Genomic DNA, 19,216 nt, shown 5'->3' on the forward strand with positions numbered 1-19,216 from the left:
GAAATTTTAAGTTTCTCTTCGGGAGTTTGTGTGTGCTGACTCCCGTGAGTCCAGGTTTTTGTAACCTGAGAACAGAAATTACTGTAATTCACGGTGATGCATCTGCTTTAGAGAACCCTAATTTGCCGCGTTCCCTGTTGTCAGCTTTGTAGTTAGGATGGCAATCATCTAAACCTTACTTGTAACATACTCACCGCTTAAGTCCAGGAGTTACTTGTGAAATGGCTTACTCTATTAAAAGGATCCCCACTCCTTTGTCAAAGGTGGCTGGCTGTTAGTAAGAAGAAAGAGGGGTCATAACCTTAAGAATATCGAATTCCAGAAATACAGTTAACTTTAGGAAGAACGTGTAGCATCTGCGCGTGCAGCGTTTACTGTGGGCATTAGAGCCCAGGGTGGTAAACACTGCTTCCTTCCGGCTCCGTTGGGATCCTGCAGAGTACGTTCAATCAACCTGCAATGCCTGTGTCACTTGAGAGATGGTATATAAGGGACGACTCTTCAGGTAGACAGGCAATCTGCCTGGTTGCGTGGCCGGGGAGCCCTGAACATGCCCAGAGCTCTTCTCCCCAGAATCCTGCAAGGAACAAATAAATAGAATGAGCCCAGATTCAGGCGTCAGCACCCAAATCATAGAGCATTGTAATTCGATGGGTCTTAGGGTTCACTGGGTCCCCCACCCTCATTTTATCAAAGGGAAACCCAGAACAAGCTGCAGCCAGGATGGACTTAGGTTAAGAAGGGTTGGAACCACGGAGACTGCCACCAAACTAGCTCGGTGGCTCTGAACAGGTTGTAAAACTCAGCCTGTCAGCGTTCCCCAGTGTGATAGGAGTAGGCGGGGTTCCCGTGGGAAATGTGATCACCACCGCTGAACACAGTGTCTGTCTCCGTCTAGGGGCTCCGCCTATGCAATCTGTCATCATAGCTCATCCTCCTCCTAGAGACACTGAGTTTGCCTCTGAGAGCTACAACAACAGTCAAGTGGCCTTCCTCTCAGGGACGTGGAAAGGTTCAAAGCTCTCCAACAGTCCACAGAACAAAGGAGGAAACTCTTTAAGTCAACCTCTCTTCTCTACGACAGTGTATCTGTGATGATCAACTTTCTGTTATGTGGTTGTGGGTCCCCCATGGTCAAATCAACCAGCTTCTCTGTCATGGAGGGGAAAATTTGAGACCTCAAAGCTGTCCTTATTGTCTAGGCAAGGAACTGGGCTCAGGTCTGGATGTGTGACATAGGAAGGGTCGGAAACCTACTTTGAAACAAACTGCTTTTGACCTGTAGTATAACCCAAAACTGTCCATTGACCATCACTGAGCACACACCAACAAGTAGCTGCCCACCTGGAAATCTTTAGAACCAGTGTCCACCTCCGTCCCACCTCTGCATCTCTTTGTTGTGCGTTCTTCCTTCTCATCTCCCCCGGCGCCTCCTTCTAAGAACTGGACCTTCCCCTACAGAAGGTCCCCACTGTAGACGATGGATTGGCAAGTAGAGATGCCTTGAGTGTGTCCCCCAGTGTTTTGTGTGTTAAGGCTTAGTCCCTAGTTTAGCAACGCTGAGAATTTGTAGTGGGAAGCCACAGAATGTTCTGCCCTCCAGAAGGAATTGATTCACTTCTCCAGAGACCCTGAGTAGTTCTCCTGAGAGAGTTACTATAAAAATAGCAAGATGGCCGCCCAAGATGGCCGCCCACCATCCTCATTTCTGTTTATCTTTGCCATGTGATCACTCTCTCTTACAATTCTTCCCTCAGTGATAGCATCTGCCATGACACGATGCACTCAGGAGAGTTGGCTCCATGCTATTAAGGTTCTGCCACTAGAACTGTGAGCTAAATAAACATCTTCATATTATGAAATGTCCAGCCTTGGGTATTTTGTTAGAGCAACAGAAAATTCTATTCATTTCCTTTCTCATGGGTAATACAGGAAGTAGAAAGTGCTCGGATTACATGGAGAACATTGTAATTCAAAGAAGAAAAGACAAACTATCATCCTATTGGCCATGAGGCATGTAGTTAGCCTAATATTTCTGAAGATTGTTCTTGATATACTGTAGCATTTGAAATGCCTCTTCTGTCATAGCTGGAGGCATCTCCAGGAACACTCCTCATCTAGTTTTTGTGAGGATGTTGGGGGATACCCTAATTTAGACTCTTCCTGACTCTCTTTGCCTTCCCCTAAATCAACCCCGTCTCCCTCCAGAGCCCCGACACTAGCTGATGGATGCTTCTACCTGCTACCAGGTGAGGTTGATCACTCTTGGCACAGAATTACTCCAAGCCATTTGAAATAGAGGTATTCTGCCCTCCATCCCCCTGGTTCCTGAATTGGAGTGTGTCAGGATAAGACTCAGGTAGCTCACTCTTTAACAAGCTCCCTGGGTGGGTGGGTGAGGGGGATATGCAGGCCGCCTGCAGCCCAGGAGTTCTGCCTGCATGCTCTTTTAGCTCATTCTGCTTTATCTCTCTGGATTAGTCAGGGTTCTTTGGAGAGAGCCTGACAGAAGAAATACATCTTCTTATAAGGTATTTATTAGATTGGCTTCCAGGACCTTGGCTGGGTAGTCCATTTGCATGCTGGAGAGGCTGAGGATCCATGGAGCTGGTTGCCAATTTCGTACCAAAAGCACAGAAGATTCACTGGTTTTCACTTTGCAATGTTTGGAAGTCAGAACCCAATGACAGCAAAGAGAGTTGACACCAGCAAGGGTGAAGGCAAGAGGGGGCACTCTCTGCTAAGGCTCTGGCAGACCCACCCAGGCCAGACTGTGTGTCTCTTAGTTGATCCTAGATCTAATGAGTTGACAATTCTAACCACCTTACAGAGCCTCACCCTTCCCTGAAGCCAGACAACAGTGTCTGCCGTTGGACGTGACTCAGAAAATGTTTGGCCTGATTTTACCAACCACTTATATTGTTTCTGGTACTTGATCTCCAAGGCCAGGTTCAAAGCCCAAGTAATGACTTCCCAGGAGAAGCATATCTTGGCTGGGAACACTTGACCTTGGAATATTCAATCTTTGAACTTACAGCATTTTCTTTAGGAGACTCTAGTCAAGGACTTTATCCTCAGACATTTGTCTTTTATATCCAAAGAATTCTTTCCAACTGAGGGAAATGTTAAGTTAAGGCAACAGAGGCAAAGGACACCTTTAGAACAGCTCAAGTTCAGCATAGGGACATCCTCCTTAAATATTCATTAGACGAATATTTACAAGTGTATATGTGTAGCATTAAAATGCTTTTGGCAGCCAGAGCACTCGTGAAGGGGTTGTGTTAGCCTATGAAACACAAGGTTAGAGACGGAGCAGTCAGGAATGGTAAATCTGATGGCTTTAAAACATGATGGATGAACCAGTTTAAGTGACTCTGCCATTTAGTCATTTCCCTATTATGTGACATTAAAGTGGTTGAGAGACGTATTATTCAGATTATCATGACAAAGTATTTGAAATAAGGAACTCTTAAAAGGAAAGATTTAGGGTAAGCATGGTGGCTTGCTTCCCGTATAAATCTGACGACCAGAGTTCAATCTCTAGATCCTACAATGAAAAGAAAAATGGACTCCCAAAAGTTGTTCTAAAACCTACACACACACACACACACACACACACACACACACGCACACACACACACACACGCACGCACATGTACACACACACACGTGCACACATGTACACATGCACAGAGAGAGAGAGAGAGAGAGAGAGAGAGAGAGAGAGAGAGAGGGAGAGAGAGAATGATAGTAGAGATGAGAATAATAATATAAGATTTATTTGGGCTCCTCATTCTAGGAATCTGAGCTCATGGTCTCTTGGCTTGATGCCTTTAGGATAAGGCAAGAACATCCTGGCCATAGTACATGAGGAAACAGTCCTGGAAGCTGAAAAGCAAAAAGAAAAGACAGAAAGAACAAGAAGCAGAGAGAAGGAGGTGAAGGAAGGAGAGAAGTCTCAGAACCAGGCCCCAGTGATCTAACTTCCTTCCACTTGGCCCCAGGTCTAAGTGTTTCCACCACTACCCAGTGCCAGAGGTTGATGGCCAAACTGTTGTCACATGGCCTTTGGGGATGCAAATCTATAACATGGTGGGCATCAGGGGCCTTAGTCTCGTGTCTGATACTTTGGAGGTTATAGTAAATTGATGTCATTATAAACATATGACAGCTATTACACATCCCCAGTTTGCTTCCAGACAATTTGTGCCCATTTCTTTGTCCCTTCGAAGAACGCATGAGTCACCAAAAGTGGGGCACTCTCATAGTTCCTTTCATTGTTCCTAGAAATTTTCTCTTGAGGAAACATTTACCTAACAAATGATGGTAGAGGGAGATAGTTAACAACTAAAGAGACAAAAGAGATGTCTGCAGTGCGAGAGAACCCAGTTCATACAGGTTATCTGTAGAAAGATGTTTCTAGAGAGCTGACTACAGATTAGGCTTATCTGATGTTTAGGAATTAGATTTTATTAGGTGTGGTAACAGAACAGTGGTTATGGCAGGTAGACAAAGTCCTAGGCAGTCAGAGATGCTCCTTGTTGATGAGTGAATTCGTGCGCTGTATATCTCAGCTCACAGTTCAAGGGTGCAATCCATGATGGCAGGGAAGTCATGCAACTGCTTGAAGGACTGTAGCTGGTCACAATCAAGAATGAGAGAGCGGTGAATGGTTATGCTCAGCTCACTTTCTCCATTTTATGTGGTCCAGAATGCAAGCCTAGGAGATGGAACCACCCACCTCAATCAACCTAAGTGGGATAACCCCCATCAGCATTCCTGAGGCCCATCTCCCAGGTGATTCTAGGCCTCATCAAGCCAACAGTTAGAAAACCATCACAATATCTCATCAAGCAAAGGAGTAGGCTAGGACAGAAGTGCAACTGGTACTACAGTTTGTATCTGCACTGCCCTCCAAAATCCGTGTGCTAACGTTTGAGTCCCCAGCCTAGGAGAAATGTTGGAGTCTTTAGAGGCTGGGCTTACTGGGAGGAAGTTAGGTTACTCGGGGAGAATATCCTTTTTGAATTGTGTACGTGGATCAGTGGGGCTGTGCAGTTGAGCAGGTGTCCCAGAGTCTAGAAGGGTCAGAGGTCAGAGGCGGAAGGAGAGAAGGTAGTTCAGGAAATTGTCCTCTGACCTCCACACAGGTGCTGTGCCAGCCATGTATGTGCCTACCCATACATGTCTTACACACACACACACACACACACACACACACATATTCACGTGGTAATAATGATGACAAATATTTTAACTTAAAAACCAGAAACTAAAGTCTACAACTATGCATACTTGTTTCATGTCCTCCCTTTAGGTCCAGTGATGACTTGTCCCCCTGACAGCTTAATCAGGTGGGGAAGCATGGAAAACAAGATATTACTTTCTAAATCTGCCTTTGAGGAGCTACTTCCTTTCCAGTCCTTTCTTCTGTCAAATGGGGCCAGTAGACTAGCGATGCCTGTTTTCCCAGGGTTTAGCCTGATTTCTGTTACTATAATGACATATTCCAGGGAATTCTCTTTTTGATCATCTATATGTATGAGTTGTGGGAGTGGGCCTAAGGCTTATAAGGAAAAGAGGTTTATTGAGCTCACAGTTAAGACGGTCCAAATCTGAGGACCACAATCAGTGATGGCACGTTACTAGCAGAGCACTAAGATAGCAGGGATTGAGGGGTGCCGTGGTCTCTCATCCTTATAGATCCACCGGCATTCAATTCAGGGGCTCAGTTTGGGTGATCTTATCTAGCCCTAACCATGCCATCAAAACCACACCCTGAAACTCCCACTTTTTATGAATTATTCACTTTACGTCCCCATCATAGCCCCCTCCCTCCTCTCCTCCCAGTCCCACCCTTCCACTCTCCTCTCCAGTTTCCCCCTCCTCTTCTCTGAAGTCCCCCACCTCCACCCCACCTCCATCCCACACCAACCCTCCCTGGACCATGTCTAAACATCATGATCACACTGGTTGTCTATCATCCTCATAAGTAACAGGAGAGATTAAACTTCAACCTAAGACTCTTCAGGGTCACACATATTCCATGCAAACCCCCAGCACACATCCGTGAGGAGTCAGCCTAGCACAGGGAAGGCCTTGGTCACAGGGCCTATAGCCTTTTCCTCTGCAAAGAAGGGACCCACTTATTCACTGCCTGTAGTGTCTTTTGTTTTAACACTTATGGATATTTATTATTTCAGGCAGAATGATCATATTGAGGTAAACATTGTCAATCTATCTCCCACATGATTAAATTGTCTACAACTCAGGCTAGTAGGGTAGAAGCCGGGAGGCACAGCATGACCACCTAAATTTAATTAGAGTTGCTTGCAGAAGAATGGACAGCTTATTTGTGACTATACCAGTAAAGAAAAAATCTCTTCTTCCCTCAGCAACCATTAACTGTAGTTACTCAGAGCGGGGTCACATAAGTCCTTTCCCGCTCCATGATGAATCATCCAGAGGCCCCTGGACAATTAATGGGTCCAGTCTTGGGCAGGTGTTAGGCTGAGAGTCACAGCTGCTAAGAGTTCAAGAGCCTAATGAGCACATCATGTCCAGTGTGTGTGTGTGTGTGTGTGTGTGTGTGTGTGTGTGTGTGTGTGTGTGTGTGTGTGCATCAGCATTGGATGTTGTTCCTCAGGCTGTCCACCATTGATTTTTCAGACAGAGTCTCTGATTGTCCTGGAAATTACCAAGTAGGCTACGCCCTGGCAAGGAAGCATCAGGGATCCACCTGTGTCCTCCTCCCAGTGCTGGGATTACAGTTACACACTATACTGGGTTTTTTAACATCTGCATCTGGGGATTGAACTAAGGCCCTGCACATTACCGACCAGGCTTTTTCTCAGGCCCTCAGTGCTTAGCTGTCCATGATGCTTCCACCCTTACCATTTTCTCTTACCATTTTGGCTGATGGAAGAGACAGCTGTGACCTAAAATCACAATGACTCCTTCTTTAGTTAAGAAGTCCATCAACAGATGGAATCCAGAAATGTTCACTCCTTGAAACACGTCACCAGTTCCTAATCACTGTACTCAAAGCTGCCTAAGTGACTCTGCCCAAAGTGAGGCTTCAATTCAAAAGCCCTGGAGTGAGATAACTCCCTTAGGCTTGCATTAACCAAGTACTTTTACTCATTGTTTCTGTTGTAAATGGCCCCTCCTGTCCTTACCTTGCTGTAGGCTCTGAGGTCAGGGGTCACCATTTCCACTAGGTCAACTGTGCCTGCTTGCAAAAGACCATCACGTGGAGCGTGTTGGCAGGTGACCACCCTAGAGGAGAGGTTGGAGAGAGAGGATCAAGGATCAGTGAAGCTCCCCTGAGACTCCAGTGTTTCCTCCCAGCCATTTGTATGCAGTTCATCCCTAATTACATATGGCCTTGTGGTGTCCAGGAGTTTAAGTATCTCTCTAGGCTGGAGGAAATTAACAGGGGACTCCATTTATGTGGCAATGGGAGGCCATCGTCCTTGCCTGATGAAGACTTTGCTCTGTGGTAGTCACCCATGCTCATGTAAGCAACCACTCACCCTGTGTGCTATAAGGAAGCCTGGTAAACGCCTTGGCTCCCCAGGGTGAAGTTTGGATGGAACTATACTTTGGTTTGTCATTGAGAGCCTAAATGCAGGTCATATTTTGATTTGTCTTTGGGATCTCAAGAGCAGAGGGTAGACATTGTTTACAGCTCTTCAAGGAAGAAGTTCTCACAAGAAGCTTGTCCAGGTCATCTTAGATGGCTGTCTAAATTCATTCTGGATGCTGTAACAAATGTCACAAGGCTGGCTTAGAAACAGGAATATAGTCCTCACGGTTCTGGAAGTCCAAGGTCAAGGTTCTCATAGAATCCTCACAGTGCTCTCACATGGCGGAAAGGATGAGGTTCTCTGAGGTATTTCTTGTTGTAGTTTGTTGTTGTCTGGGCCAGGCTGCCTTTGAACTCCCTATGTAGTCTACGATAACCTCGAACTTTTGATCCTCCTGGTTCCTTCTCCTACATACAGGATTACAGGCACTTGCTACCACGCCCAGCTTATCAGACAGGCACACTACCACTGAGTCTCATCCTCAGCCCCCAAGGTATAATAAGGACACAGAAGTCATCCATGAAGGTCCCTCCCTCACATGCTAATCACCTCACACGGGAGCGTTTTCTAAAACCTTCACCTTGTGGGTGAAGATCAGCATGTGTATTTGGGGAATTAAAAACCATTCCTATCATAGATGTGGCCCAACACATAGTGCATGGGCTCAGCCTTCTGCCTTCTGTGTTCTGTAGGGAGCACTCACCCTATAGGGAGCACTCACCCTATAGGGAGCACTCACCCTATAGGGAGCACTCGTAAGCTCTCCCAGTTCAGGAAATTCACTGAATCCATCCAAGTAACTCCAAGTTCCTTCAATAGTTGGGAACTAATTGCCTAAGAGGCTTGTGACTCAGCGGTAGAATATGACATTGTTCAAAACAGCCTTGTTAAACCCAAAGCACTTAACGTGTCAAACTCAAGGCTCTCCAACTCTAACCACCTAATCCGAGCTTGAGGTTAAAGAATTATGATCCTAACCAGAGAGAAGAACAAATTTCTCTACACAATGGAGCTACATCAGAACCTTCACTGCAAGATGGCTGAGGATACTTTGATTTTTGAAGCAAGGTTTCCAAAGGAGAGATGATAATTCTGATTTTTTTTTCCTCTACCATCAAGACTCCTCACACTCAGAATCTCCATTCCATTGTTCCTTGTCTCTCACTCCTTCCTTACCAAATAGCCCATCCATTCCTCTTTGTCCTATTTTGATATAGGATAAACTCAGTATCTTCTATTTTCTTGGTTTGAGGCTTTTTGCTTCCCAACAAGATAGCTCAGACCCATGATTTTAGTTGTAGAGTTAAATGGTTATGAATGCACACATCACTGGATGGAAAAGATAAGATTTGGGGAGATAAAGGTGATTCCACAGCTATGGCCCAACACACAGTGCATGGGCTCAGCCTTCTGCCTTCTATGTTCTAAAGGGAATACTCAAGAGCTCTCCTGGTTCAGGGAATCCACTGAGTCCATCAAACTAACTCCAAGTCCCTTCAATAGTTGGGAACTAATTGCCTAACAGGCTTGTGACTCAAAGGTAAGGTGCTCGAGAAAGGTGGTCCCTTGACTTCATCTCTGGTCACCATAAAGTCATAATCCCAGACACCCACACAGCCCAAGATATGATCTGTCCATTTCCCAAGGGAACGTAGGGCAGGCAGCCACTAATTGACCAGTAGCAACAAGACAAAGGACAGACTTGGGAGGAAATTTCAAGGGAAGGATAATGGTTGAGATGCCAATGACACAATGAGGAAGATGAACTTGCAAATGAAGGGAAAGGTGTGAGGACCAGAGTTAGAACCTCTAATGACTCAGGAGGCAGAGTCTGGGTGTCCCCAGGGCATGATGACTAGCTAAGCCCAGGAGTCAGTGAGCTCCAGGTTCAGCGAAAGACCTTGGCTCAATAAATAAAGTGGACTGCAGTTGAGGAAAATACCCAACATCTACTTCTGGTCCCCAAATGCATGCACGTGCACATTCACACACACACACACACACACACACACACACACACACACACACACACAAAAGGGACCATTGTTACTGCTTGCATGTTCCTTCTGCCTATACAGTACTTCCTGGGTTTCCAAGACCCTCTGTGTAACCTTCCCAGAACCCCAAAACTCAGCCCCTCTCAGCAGCTGCCACAGACCCCTGTACCACCTCCAAGACCAGTGCTTTCCATAGAATATACCAGTCATCCTGCGGAACCAGAGATCTGGGGAGACAGAGCACATCTGGTTTTATCCCTACTTCTGTGTGTGTGGAATTCTTAGGAGTCTGCATAAGTCTTTACTTTTGTAGGAGCTTCTGTGTCTCTGAACAAGGTCTGTTGATTATGACTGCTCCTGCTCCACAGTGTAAAAGAGCATCCAGCAAAAGGAGGGAAGGAGGCTGAGAGCTCGTCTCACCCGTGTCACTAAGACTTCTTTCCCCTGGGTGGATCTATTCTGCACTCGGAGGAAGAGGGGCCTCTTCCCAACTCACACGATAGCACCTTATGGGCTTGCAGCAGGCCAAACTCTATGCTGAACATCTGCCTTCCAACAGAGATAGGGATGCTCTGCTCTCCTAGAAAGGCTAGGGCTGAGGGATTTTATAACTCTGCTTCTTCCCATCTTTTACCAGCCTCCGAGCCTTATACCCCAGTGGTTCTCAACCCGTGGTTGTGATCCCTTTGTGGTTCACATTTCAGATATCCTGCATATCAGATAGTTACATCAGATATCCTGCACACCAGACAGTTACATTAGAATTCATAACAGTAGCAAACTTACAGTTATCAAGTAGCAACAAGATAGTCTTATGGTTGGTGGGAGGGGGGTCACCACAGCATGAGGAGCTGTATTAAAGGGTCACAGTGTTAAGGAGGTCTAGAACCGTTCGCTGCTCTACGCCAACTCCACTCCCAGCCAGGCTTCCACTCACTCTTTTCTCCTCTGGCTTTTGTCTTCTTCAGGGTTCGGGATGACGACCCCAGCCACAACGGGAGGGAAGGTTTTTCTGATCTTTTATGGTCTCATTGGATGTGCGAGTACCATCCTCTTCTTCAACCTCTTTCTGGAGCGGCTGATCACCGTCATCGCCTACGTCATGAGAACCTGCCACCACCAGCAGCTGCGCAGACGTGGGACGGTAGCCCGGGACAACGGGAAGGCCCCTAGAAAGGGCGAGGCAGACAGCCTGGCTGGCTGGAAGCCCTCCGTGTACTACGTCATGCTGATCCTGTGCTTGGCATCAGTAGCCATCTCCTGTGGAGCCTCGGCTCTGTACACCACCATGGAAGGCTGGAGCTACTTTGACTCCGTCTACTTCTGTTTTGTGGCTTTCAGCACCATTGGCTTCGGGGACCTGGTGAGCAGCCAGAACGCTCAGTATGAGAACGAAGGGCTCTACCGCTTTGTCAATTTCTTCTTCATCCTCATGGGTGTCTGCTGCATCTACTCCATGTTTAACGTCATCTCCATCCTGATCAAACAGACAGTGAACTGGATCCTGAGGAAACTGGATAGCGGGTGCTTCCCACAATGCCAAAGAGGACTCCTGCGGTCCAGGAGGAACGTGGTGATGCCGGGCAACATCCGGAACAGGTGCAACATCTCCATAGAGACGGACGGGGTGATGGAAAGTGACACTGATGGGCGACGTCTCTCGGGGGAGATGATCTCCATGAAGGACACCAACAAGGTCTCCCTGGCCATCCTGCAGAAGCAGTTGTCCGAGATGGCCAATGGTGGACCCCACCAGACCAGCACATCCTCCCGGGATGATGAGTTCTCAGGGGGCGTGGGAGCCTTTGCAGTAATGAATAACAGGTTGGCAGAGACCAGTGGGGACAGGTAGGGACCAGAAGTAGCTGCCACATGAAGAAACCCAGGGCAAGTGGGGGATAGGTCACTGCCACACCCCCAGGGACCTCAGCTGTGTCTCTGGCTGTTGGAATTAGCATCTCCAGTCCAGCTTTTGAAATCTGACCTTGGCCCTGGGCAGCAGTAACCTCTCAAGGTTGGGGACTGGAGCCATCTTCCCTGACTCTTACTTTACCCTTGAATTCCCAATTTCGCGTTTGGAATTGTCTGGGGGAGATGGGTTTCCGTCCAGCTTTGATCCCCTACCCCAACCCGGTCATGATCCATCCCTAGGGAGGGAAAGCCCCGAAAAGCCTGACTCTGTCATGTAGTGTGAATGGCGGCTGAACTTCACCCAGCCCCTCAAGAAAAGGCAGCGAACATTCCCGAATGCCTCTGGGCCTTGTTCTATTATTGGTTCCACTAATAGGGAAAACATCTAACTTTCTCTTTATATCTGCTTCTCTGTTTGGGAGTCTTGGTTTCGTTTTGTTTTGTTTCCTATCTGACTAGTGTATCTTTTTGGATCTCAGATGATAAGGAAACCAAGTCTACCTTCAAACCTCTAAGTTGTAGCAAGATGAAGGCAGTGAGTCAAAGAGGAGGAAAGCTCCCATCTTGTAACTAAAGCCTACCGCTTACTGTGTTCTTTCTGAATGGTTACACGGATTATGTCATTTTACCAGGGCCTGGAGCCTGCTGTAAAGGCAACCGACTATTTATTAGAACTGAAAATTTAATAAATTCGCATTTTGTTAACTATGAGGCCATGGGTAATCATTGCAGACAGTGTGAAGGAGCTGGAACTATGAACCTCATCTTGGAGTCTGGGTTGGAGCATAACATTCTAGGCCACATAATGAAGTGTGGCTTTCTGGTCTCATCTGCTGCAGGGCTGGCTTCTGAGACTGTACCACGGCCAGAGATATGAAGCTCCCAGGCCGTTAGAGCATCCTTCCTTGGAATGGAGGTTGCTAGCCTTCTGAGATGCAAGAGAAAAATATGTAAGACATAGCAGGAGTCATTTTTTTTTACAATATTGGAGTGGTTACACATAGCACTCTTACAAGTGATTAGGTGGACCAGAAAGGAAGACAGCAGAAAACCAGTCGAGGAAAGGGCCAAACAGAGTCTGGGAGCTCAGCGCACCCTTAGGGATTGTCTCATACCACCCTTGACTTTCACAAAAGAAGCAACAGGTAACTCAGGGACCAGCCCCTCATCTGAGTCTCAGCCCTGGCTAGATGCAGTTGGGATGACTCAGGAATCTGGAGAATAAACTTGGGTCTCTCGGCCCCTCCTCTGTCCAGTTTTGAGCCCTCTCTCCAGGTTTCTCTGTAGGCTGTAAGACCTTTTCTTTATCTTCCAGTTTGTTCCTACATCGCTTTTAAGGAGAAGCAACAGGAGCTCAGTGCTACTTCTTAACGGTTTACTGATACTCATATTCCCGATACCAGAGCGAGCATACAGCAGGTCCTTGCTTCTCCATGCAGGTCCCTAGAGACCACAACAGCGCATCAGGAGGCCAGGTGCAGCCTTGCAATCAAGGCTCATCAAGTGGGTCAACTTCAAAAGAGGAAGCTTACAGAGCTGCTCCATCACGATATGTGGGTTCCTGAACGTGCGCTCCAACGCCGGCATCGACTTGCCAGCAGTGTTCTTCCTTCGTTCGTTCGTTGAGACAGGTTCTCACCACCTGGCTCTATTTGGCCTGGAACACGTGACCTTTTGAGTCTCAGTCTCCCAGATGCTGGAATTACAGGGTGAGCCACGGTGTCCAACTCAGTCAAAGTTTTAGAAAATTGAACTTGGGTTCCCTCAAAATCCATGCTGAGTCTCTGAACATGAGCTGCTTTTTCTCTGGGCTGAGAGTTCCCTAGTGGGAACATTGGAGAATCAATGTTAGGGGGAAAGTGTGTGGGAGGGAAGGAAGCAAGGAAGGAAGGAAAGAAGGAAGGAACGAAGGAGTAAATAAACAACTGGAAAATTAAGGAATCCTCACTTAATAAAGTCTATTATTACTCACAGACATGAACTGGTGAACAGGACAATTTAGACAGTAATAATCAAAGCCCGAGTCGGTGAGGCTCCTGATAGAGTAGCAGATATGTACAGAAAGGGAGCAAGCTTGTGGCCGGTACCTTTATCGTTATTGCCTATGCTACCTCTGTTCCCACCTGGCGTGCTTTCAGCTCTCCTCAGCCAGAAGGCATAGCAATTGGCCCAGGATCCTGTGTCAGGAGTTCAGGGTCTCTCTACTAATAGTGCTTTAAGCTTTATGTAGGAGGTTCAGGGTTTTCTCTGACAGAGGAATGTGACCCCAGCAGCCCATTTCTCTGAGGTTCGTTCCATGTCGCTTGCCTGCGTCGTGGCAGAACTCCATGCTTCCGTCTTCTCAACATTCCCATCGACTCAGCTCATAAGTCATTTTGTTTTTAAAAGAGGCCGTCATACCAAATGAAAGCCTGTAAGCACTTGCTATAAATAGAAGATGATAAAGTAAAGCTAGAACTGTGTTATTAAATTCTATCCAAATCCCGTATCCTAGCAAAGGCTCTAAGCCCGAAGGCTTTTCTCAGAAAAGCGGAGAATAGGTGGCCATAGTAGTGCCTGCTGAGGTGAGAGGACCCAGCGCTCAAGGCCGGTTTTGGTTGGTATTAAGTTCCAGGCCAGCCGAGGCCACATGAGACCCTGTCCCAAAACAAAAGGCCAACGAGGTGGCTCCATGGGTAAAAGCTTGCTGTCAAGTCTGACAACGTGAGTTCAATCCCTGAGACCCACACCATGGAAGAAAAAAAAACTGACTAACACAAGCTGGCCTTCACAGCAAACTCACACACACAAATACACACACGTACGTGCACACACGCGCACACACGCGCACACACAGGCACGCACGCATGCATGCATGCACTCTCACACACAGACATGAATGTGCGCGCACGGGCACATACACACAACATATACATACATACACACATATACACAAAATTTTAAAAAAGAGCTATGTCATTTCACATTGTTAAGCGACAACAGAAAGCATCTTATTAAATGTAGGGAAGGGGAAGGGGACACCTGAATCAGATTTGTCCTATGACGGAGCCAAAAGAACCAGGAGGGAGTTGAGAAGGAACTATCCCTTACTGTGTATTCTATGTTAATACCACACTGAGGGCCCCTCAAGGCATCTCACATTCTGCCCATATCCTTGGTATCCACATCTGGAACTGCAGCACACAAACAACAGAGGGCTGTTTCTGAGGTCAGGCCACTGTGTGAACAAGCGGCTCTTTATGTGAGAACACCTAGGGATCCTAGTGCCGGAAACGGTGGGCCAATCACTTACGGCACTGAGCCGCATCTCTGTAGAGACCAGCTCCCTCTGCAAGCTGATGGAAGGATCCAAGGAGGTGATGCCGCGCGAAGGCCTCAAGACTCTCAGAAAGCATGTGGGCAGTGGGCTGCAGGTTTGGGTTGGAAGAAGGGAGGCCCACTAACACTGCATCGAGCTGGGAAAGGTTTTGCATGCCATGCCATTTAAATGATTGGGTTTCTTCTGTTATTCAGTAGTGTACCTAGTTTTGTTCCACCTCCCACACCCCTGCCACCAAATCTTTGTATCTGTTCCAGACAGGTTCCACTTTAGTGTCAGCTGACCTCATCAAATCACCTGATACAACACAACACTTTTGAAACGATCACACACACACACACACACACACACACGCACACACAAACACACACATACACTAACACACACACATACTCTCACACAGTCATGTACATACATTCACACACATACACACAAACACACATTCACACACTCATACACATACACTCACATATACACACACTCACACACACATACTCAGGCACATATACAATCACACACAGTCATGTACACATACATACACATAAACACTCAAACACATTCACACGCACACATATACTCACACACGTACAAACACATACACACGCATGCACACATACATATATTCTCACACAGAGCCATGTACACACATTCACATACATACACACACTCACACACATTCACACACATACACTCACACACATTCACACACACTCACACACACATGTACACATGTCGCATTTTAAGATCTAGGGCTTACTCACATTTGTAATATTTTCATAACCACACAAAGCAGGCAGGTACTTATCGTTAAACCTCTGACCTTTCTGGAATACGGAAGATAAGTAGCAATCTGACTTTATCCCAATTCCTGAGGATTGGGTGGGCAGTGGTTTGAGAATATGGCTGGAAGTGGTTTACGTTAGTGTTCTGACGGTAATGCTCTAATGCTGTAGTTCTACCCGTGGATACTGGTTACCATTCTTCTATAGAGAACTGTTTCTCCTCCCGCCCCACTGTTTTACAGTGGTAGGGAAATTTGTGTAATGTTCCTTTCAAGGCATCTTTGATGACAGTGAATTAATTCTTTCCGTCACGATCTGTCTGATAAAAGTTCTTGTTAGGCCTCTACTTTCTATATGGGTGTGTGACTGAGTGGGGGCTGGAGAGAAGTACAGAGAGAGACACTCTATGTTCACATGTACGGGTACATATATGTGGATGTGTGTGCATATGGAGGCCAGAGGTCTTCCTAATTGATCTCCACCTTCTATATTGAGGCAGGGTCCCTCATTTGAACCCAGAGCTCGTGATATGGTGAGTCTGGCTAGTGAGCTTGTTCCAAGGATGGCCTTTCTCAACCTCCTGAGCAATGGGTGTAAGGTGGGACGCCGTACCTGCCCAGCATCTCTAAGCATGCTGGGGATCCAAACCCCAATCCTCACACTTGTGCAGCAAGCACTTTACCATACTGAGACGTCTCCCCAGCCCTCTCCTCTGCTTCTGAAAATACTCCTGGTTGACAGAATTCTGCACTGCCAGGTTTTAAAAAATAATGTAGCCCTTCAAATAGTACCACACAGTTGTCTTTTGATTTTTTCCTAGTTCTTGAGAACATAATATTCCTTTTTTCTCTAGCTGGTTTCTAAATTTTCCCTTTGTGATTTGTATCCTGCACTTTGAACATGGTGTGTGTGTGTGTGTGTGTGTGTGTGTGTGTGTGTGAGAGAGAGAGAGAGAGAGAGAGAGAGAGAGAGTGAGAGAGAGAGAGAGAGAGCGCAGATAAATGACACACACAGGCAAGATCCACCAATGGATATTAAAAAATTAGTATGTTTGCAGCCTCAAGGAGTGGCTACCAAAATATTCGACAGTTAGGGCTGGAACTGAGCTCAATAGTAGAAAACTTACATAGCACTGTGAGGCCCCAGGTTCACTCTCCAGCAAATATAAGTATTTAATACTTATGAAAACAACAACCACAGTGGCAAATTCTGATAGGTACCATGTTTCTCAAGAAAACAAAGTTAAAATTGTAGTGAAACATGTCATGTCTGTGTTATCTGACACAACACACCAAGCCCTATGTTCTCACAGTGACCCATCCCTGCCCTCTGGTCACATGAGAACATCAGCTGATCCCACACCGAGGAGCATTCTGGGGAATAACTGACCAGGATTCTTCAAAGCTCGGGGTCACGGAGAGAGACGAGCTGCAACATGTAGGATGCAGAGGAGACAGAACGAAGATGTAGTTTGTGTTGGCCCCTGGAACTAATGTAGCTTAGGTCCTGGGCTGGGTCATGAGGTGTGCACAGGGCACTAAGGATGAAGTCCAGTGAATGGTGGTATCTAGTTGATAGCGTTGCCCCAAGCTTAAAGCCTTGGTCTGGATGAGTGTTCTGTGGTTATGCAAGACGTTCATGCTCGTTCACGTAAGGGGAAGTTGGGTAACAAGCGTATGGGAACACTCTGCACTATTTTTACAATCGCATATAAGGATAAAATTATCTCAAAGTAAAAGAATCAAAGAGAAACAAACCAAGGCTCTCTGCAGCTGGCACAGCCAGGCACACCTGGGCTGGGGCATGACTTGAGCTCACAGCTGTGACACGAGTTCAGCCTTGTGTCCTCAGCAGCTGGAGACACTAGCTTGAAGTGAAGTCTCTAAGGGGTGGGGAGGGGGTGTGGTCTTGGGCGAAAGGCTGCAGCATCAGTGACTGGAAACTTGTTATAGATGCAAATTCTCAGACCTTATGTTCAAGGAAGGAACGTCAAACTCCAGTGTTAGCAGGTCCTGAAGGCAAGGTTCTGGTGGGCTGAAACTGGGGAGCCGCTGGTATAGAGCACAAAAGAATCTAATTTTTGTAAATGAGGAAGTTTTTAGTTAGATTCGGGTTTTTTTTTTTGGTTTTTTTTGTTTTTTTTTTTTTTTGGTTTTTTTTGTTTTTTTTTTTTGTTTTTGAGCTGGGGACCGAACCCAGGGCTTTGCGCTTCCTAGGTAAGCGCTCTACCACTGAGCTAAATCCCCAGCCCCTAGATTCGGGTTTTTTATTAGACCATTCTCATGTGCAAGACGTTGCTCTGAATTGGTTGTGAGTGTTTTGTTTTGGATCAGGAGTTCAAGGCTGCATTTTTTTTTTCGGAGCTGGGGACCGAACCCAGGGCCTTGTGCTTGCTAGGCAAGCACTCTACCACTGAGCTAAATCCCCAACCCCAAGGCTGCATATTTTAAGGCTAAACCTAGAGTTCCTGAGACCCTATGTCAGTGCGCACGCGCGCGCACGCGCACACACACACACACGCACACATACACACACATATACACACACATACACACACACATAAACGCACACACATACACACACACATAAACATACACACATACACACATATACACACACATACACACACACATAAACGCACACACATACACACACACATAAACACACACACATACACACACACATACACACATATACACACATATACACACACACATAAATACACACATACACACATACACATACACACACACTCATACACATACACACACATACACACAAATACATACACATACACATACACTCATACATACACACACATACATACACACATACATACACATACACACATACATACACACATACATACACATACACACACACATAAACACACACATACACACGCATAAACGCACACACATACACACACATACACACATACATACACACATACATACACATACACACACACATAAACACACACATACACACGCATAAACGCACACACATACACACACATACACACACATAAACACACACATAAACACACACATACACACGCATAAACGCACACACATACACACACATACACACATAAACACACACACATAAACACACACACATATACACACACATACACACACATACACACACATAAACACACATACATACACACACAAACACACACACATAAACACACACATATACACACATATACACACACACATAAATACACACATACACACACACTCATACACATACACACACATACACACAAATACATACACATACACATACACTCATACATACACACATACATACACACACATACATACACATATAAACACACACACATACATACACACATATACACACACACATAAACGTACACACATACACACACATAAACACACACATAAACACACACACATAAACGCACACACATACACATACATACACACACACATAAACACACACATACACACACACATAAACACACACACATACACACACACATATACACACACATACACACATATACACACACATACACACATGCACACACACATAAACGCACACATACACACACATACACACACATATACACACACATAAACA

At 46.1% G+C, this 19,216-nt stretch overlaps 1 protein-coding gene and 1 long non-coding RNA gene across 5 annotated transcripts in view; one reads left to right on the forward strand and one right to left on the reverse strand.

The window, feature by feature from the left end:
- Kcnk13 (potassium two pore domain channel subfamily K member 13) overlaps positions 1 to 12,202 on the forward strand; it is a 104,557-nt gene extending 92,355 nt beyond the window's left edge. For 3 of the 4 annotated variants that reach the window (XM_006240447.5, XM_063262443.1, XM_039112874.2), the window contains one exon: positions 10,555 to 12,202. In XM_006240447.5, coding sequence (XP_006240509.1) covers positions 10,555 to 11,438 — 884 coding nt within the window. In that variant the 3' untranslated portion in view covers positions 11,439 to 12,202. The remainder of the gene's footprint in view (positions 1 to 10,554) is intronic. The other variant, NM_022293.2, reaches the window with a different exon arrangement.
- Positions 331 to 10,658, reverse strand: LOC120103599 (uncharacterized). Its single transcript, XR_005506193.2, has 3 exons — positions 10,524 to 10,658; positions 7,179 to 7,278; positions 331 to 577 (listed from the first exon to the last, which is right to left on the reverse strand). It is a non-coding gene; the product is annotated as an uncharacterized LOC120103599 (long non-coding RNA).
- Positions 12,203 to 19,216: the final 7,014 nt, after the last annotated feature.

The sequence above is a fragment of the Rattus norvegicus genome, chromosome 6 (genome assembly GCF_036323735.1).
Source record: "Rattus norvegicus strain BN/NHsdMcwi chromosome 6, GRCr8, whole genome shotgun sequence".
Lineage (NCBI taxonomy): Eukaryota > Metazoa > Chordata > Mammalia > Rodentia > Muridae > Rattus > Rattus norvegicus.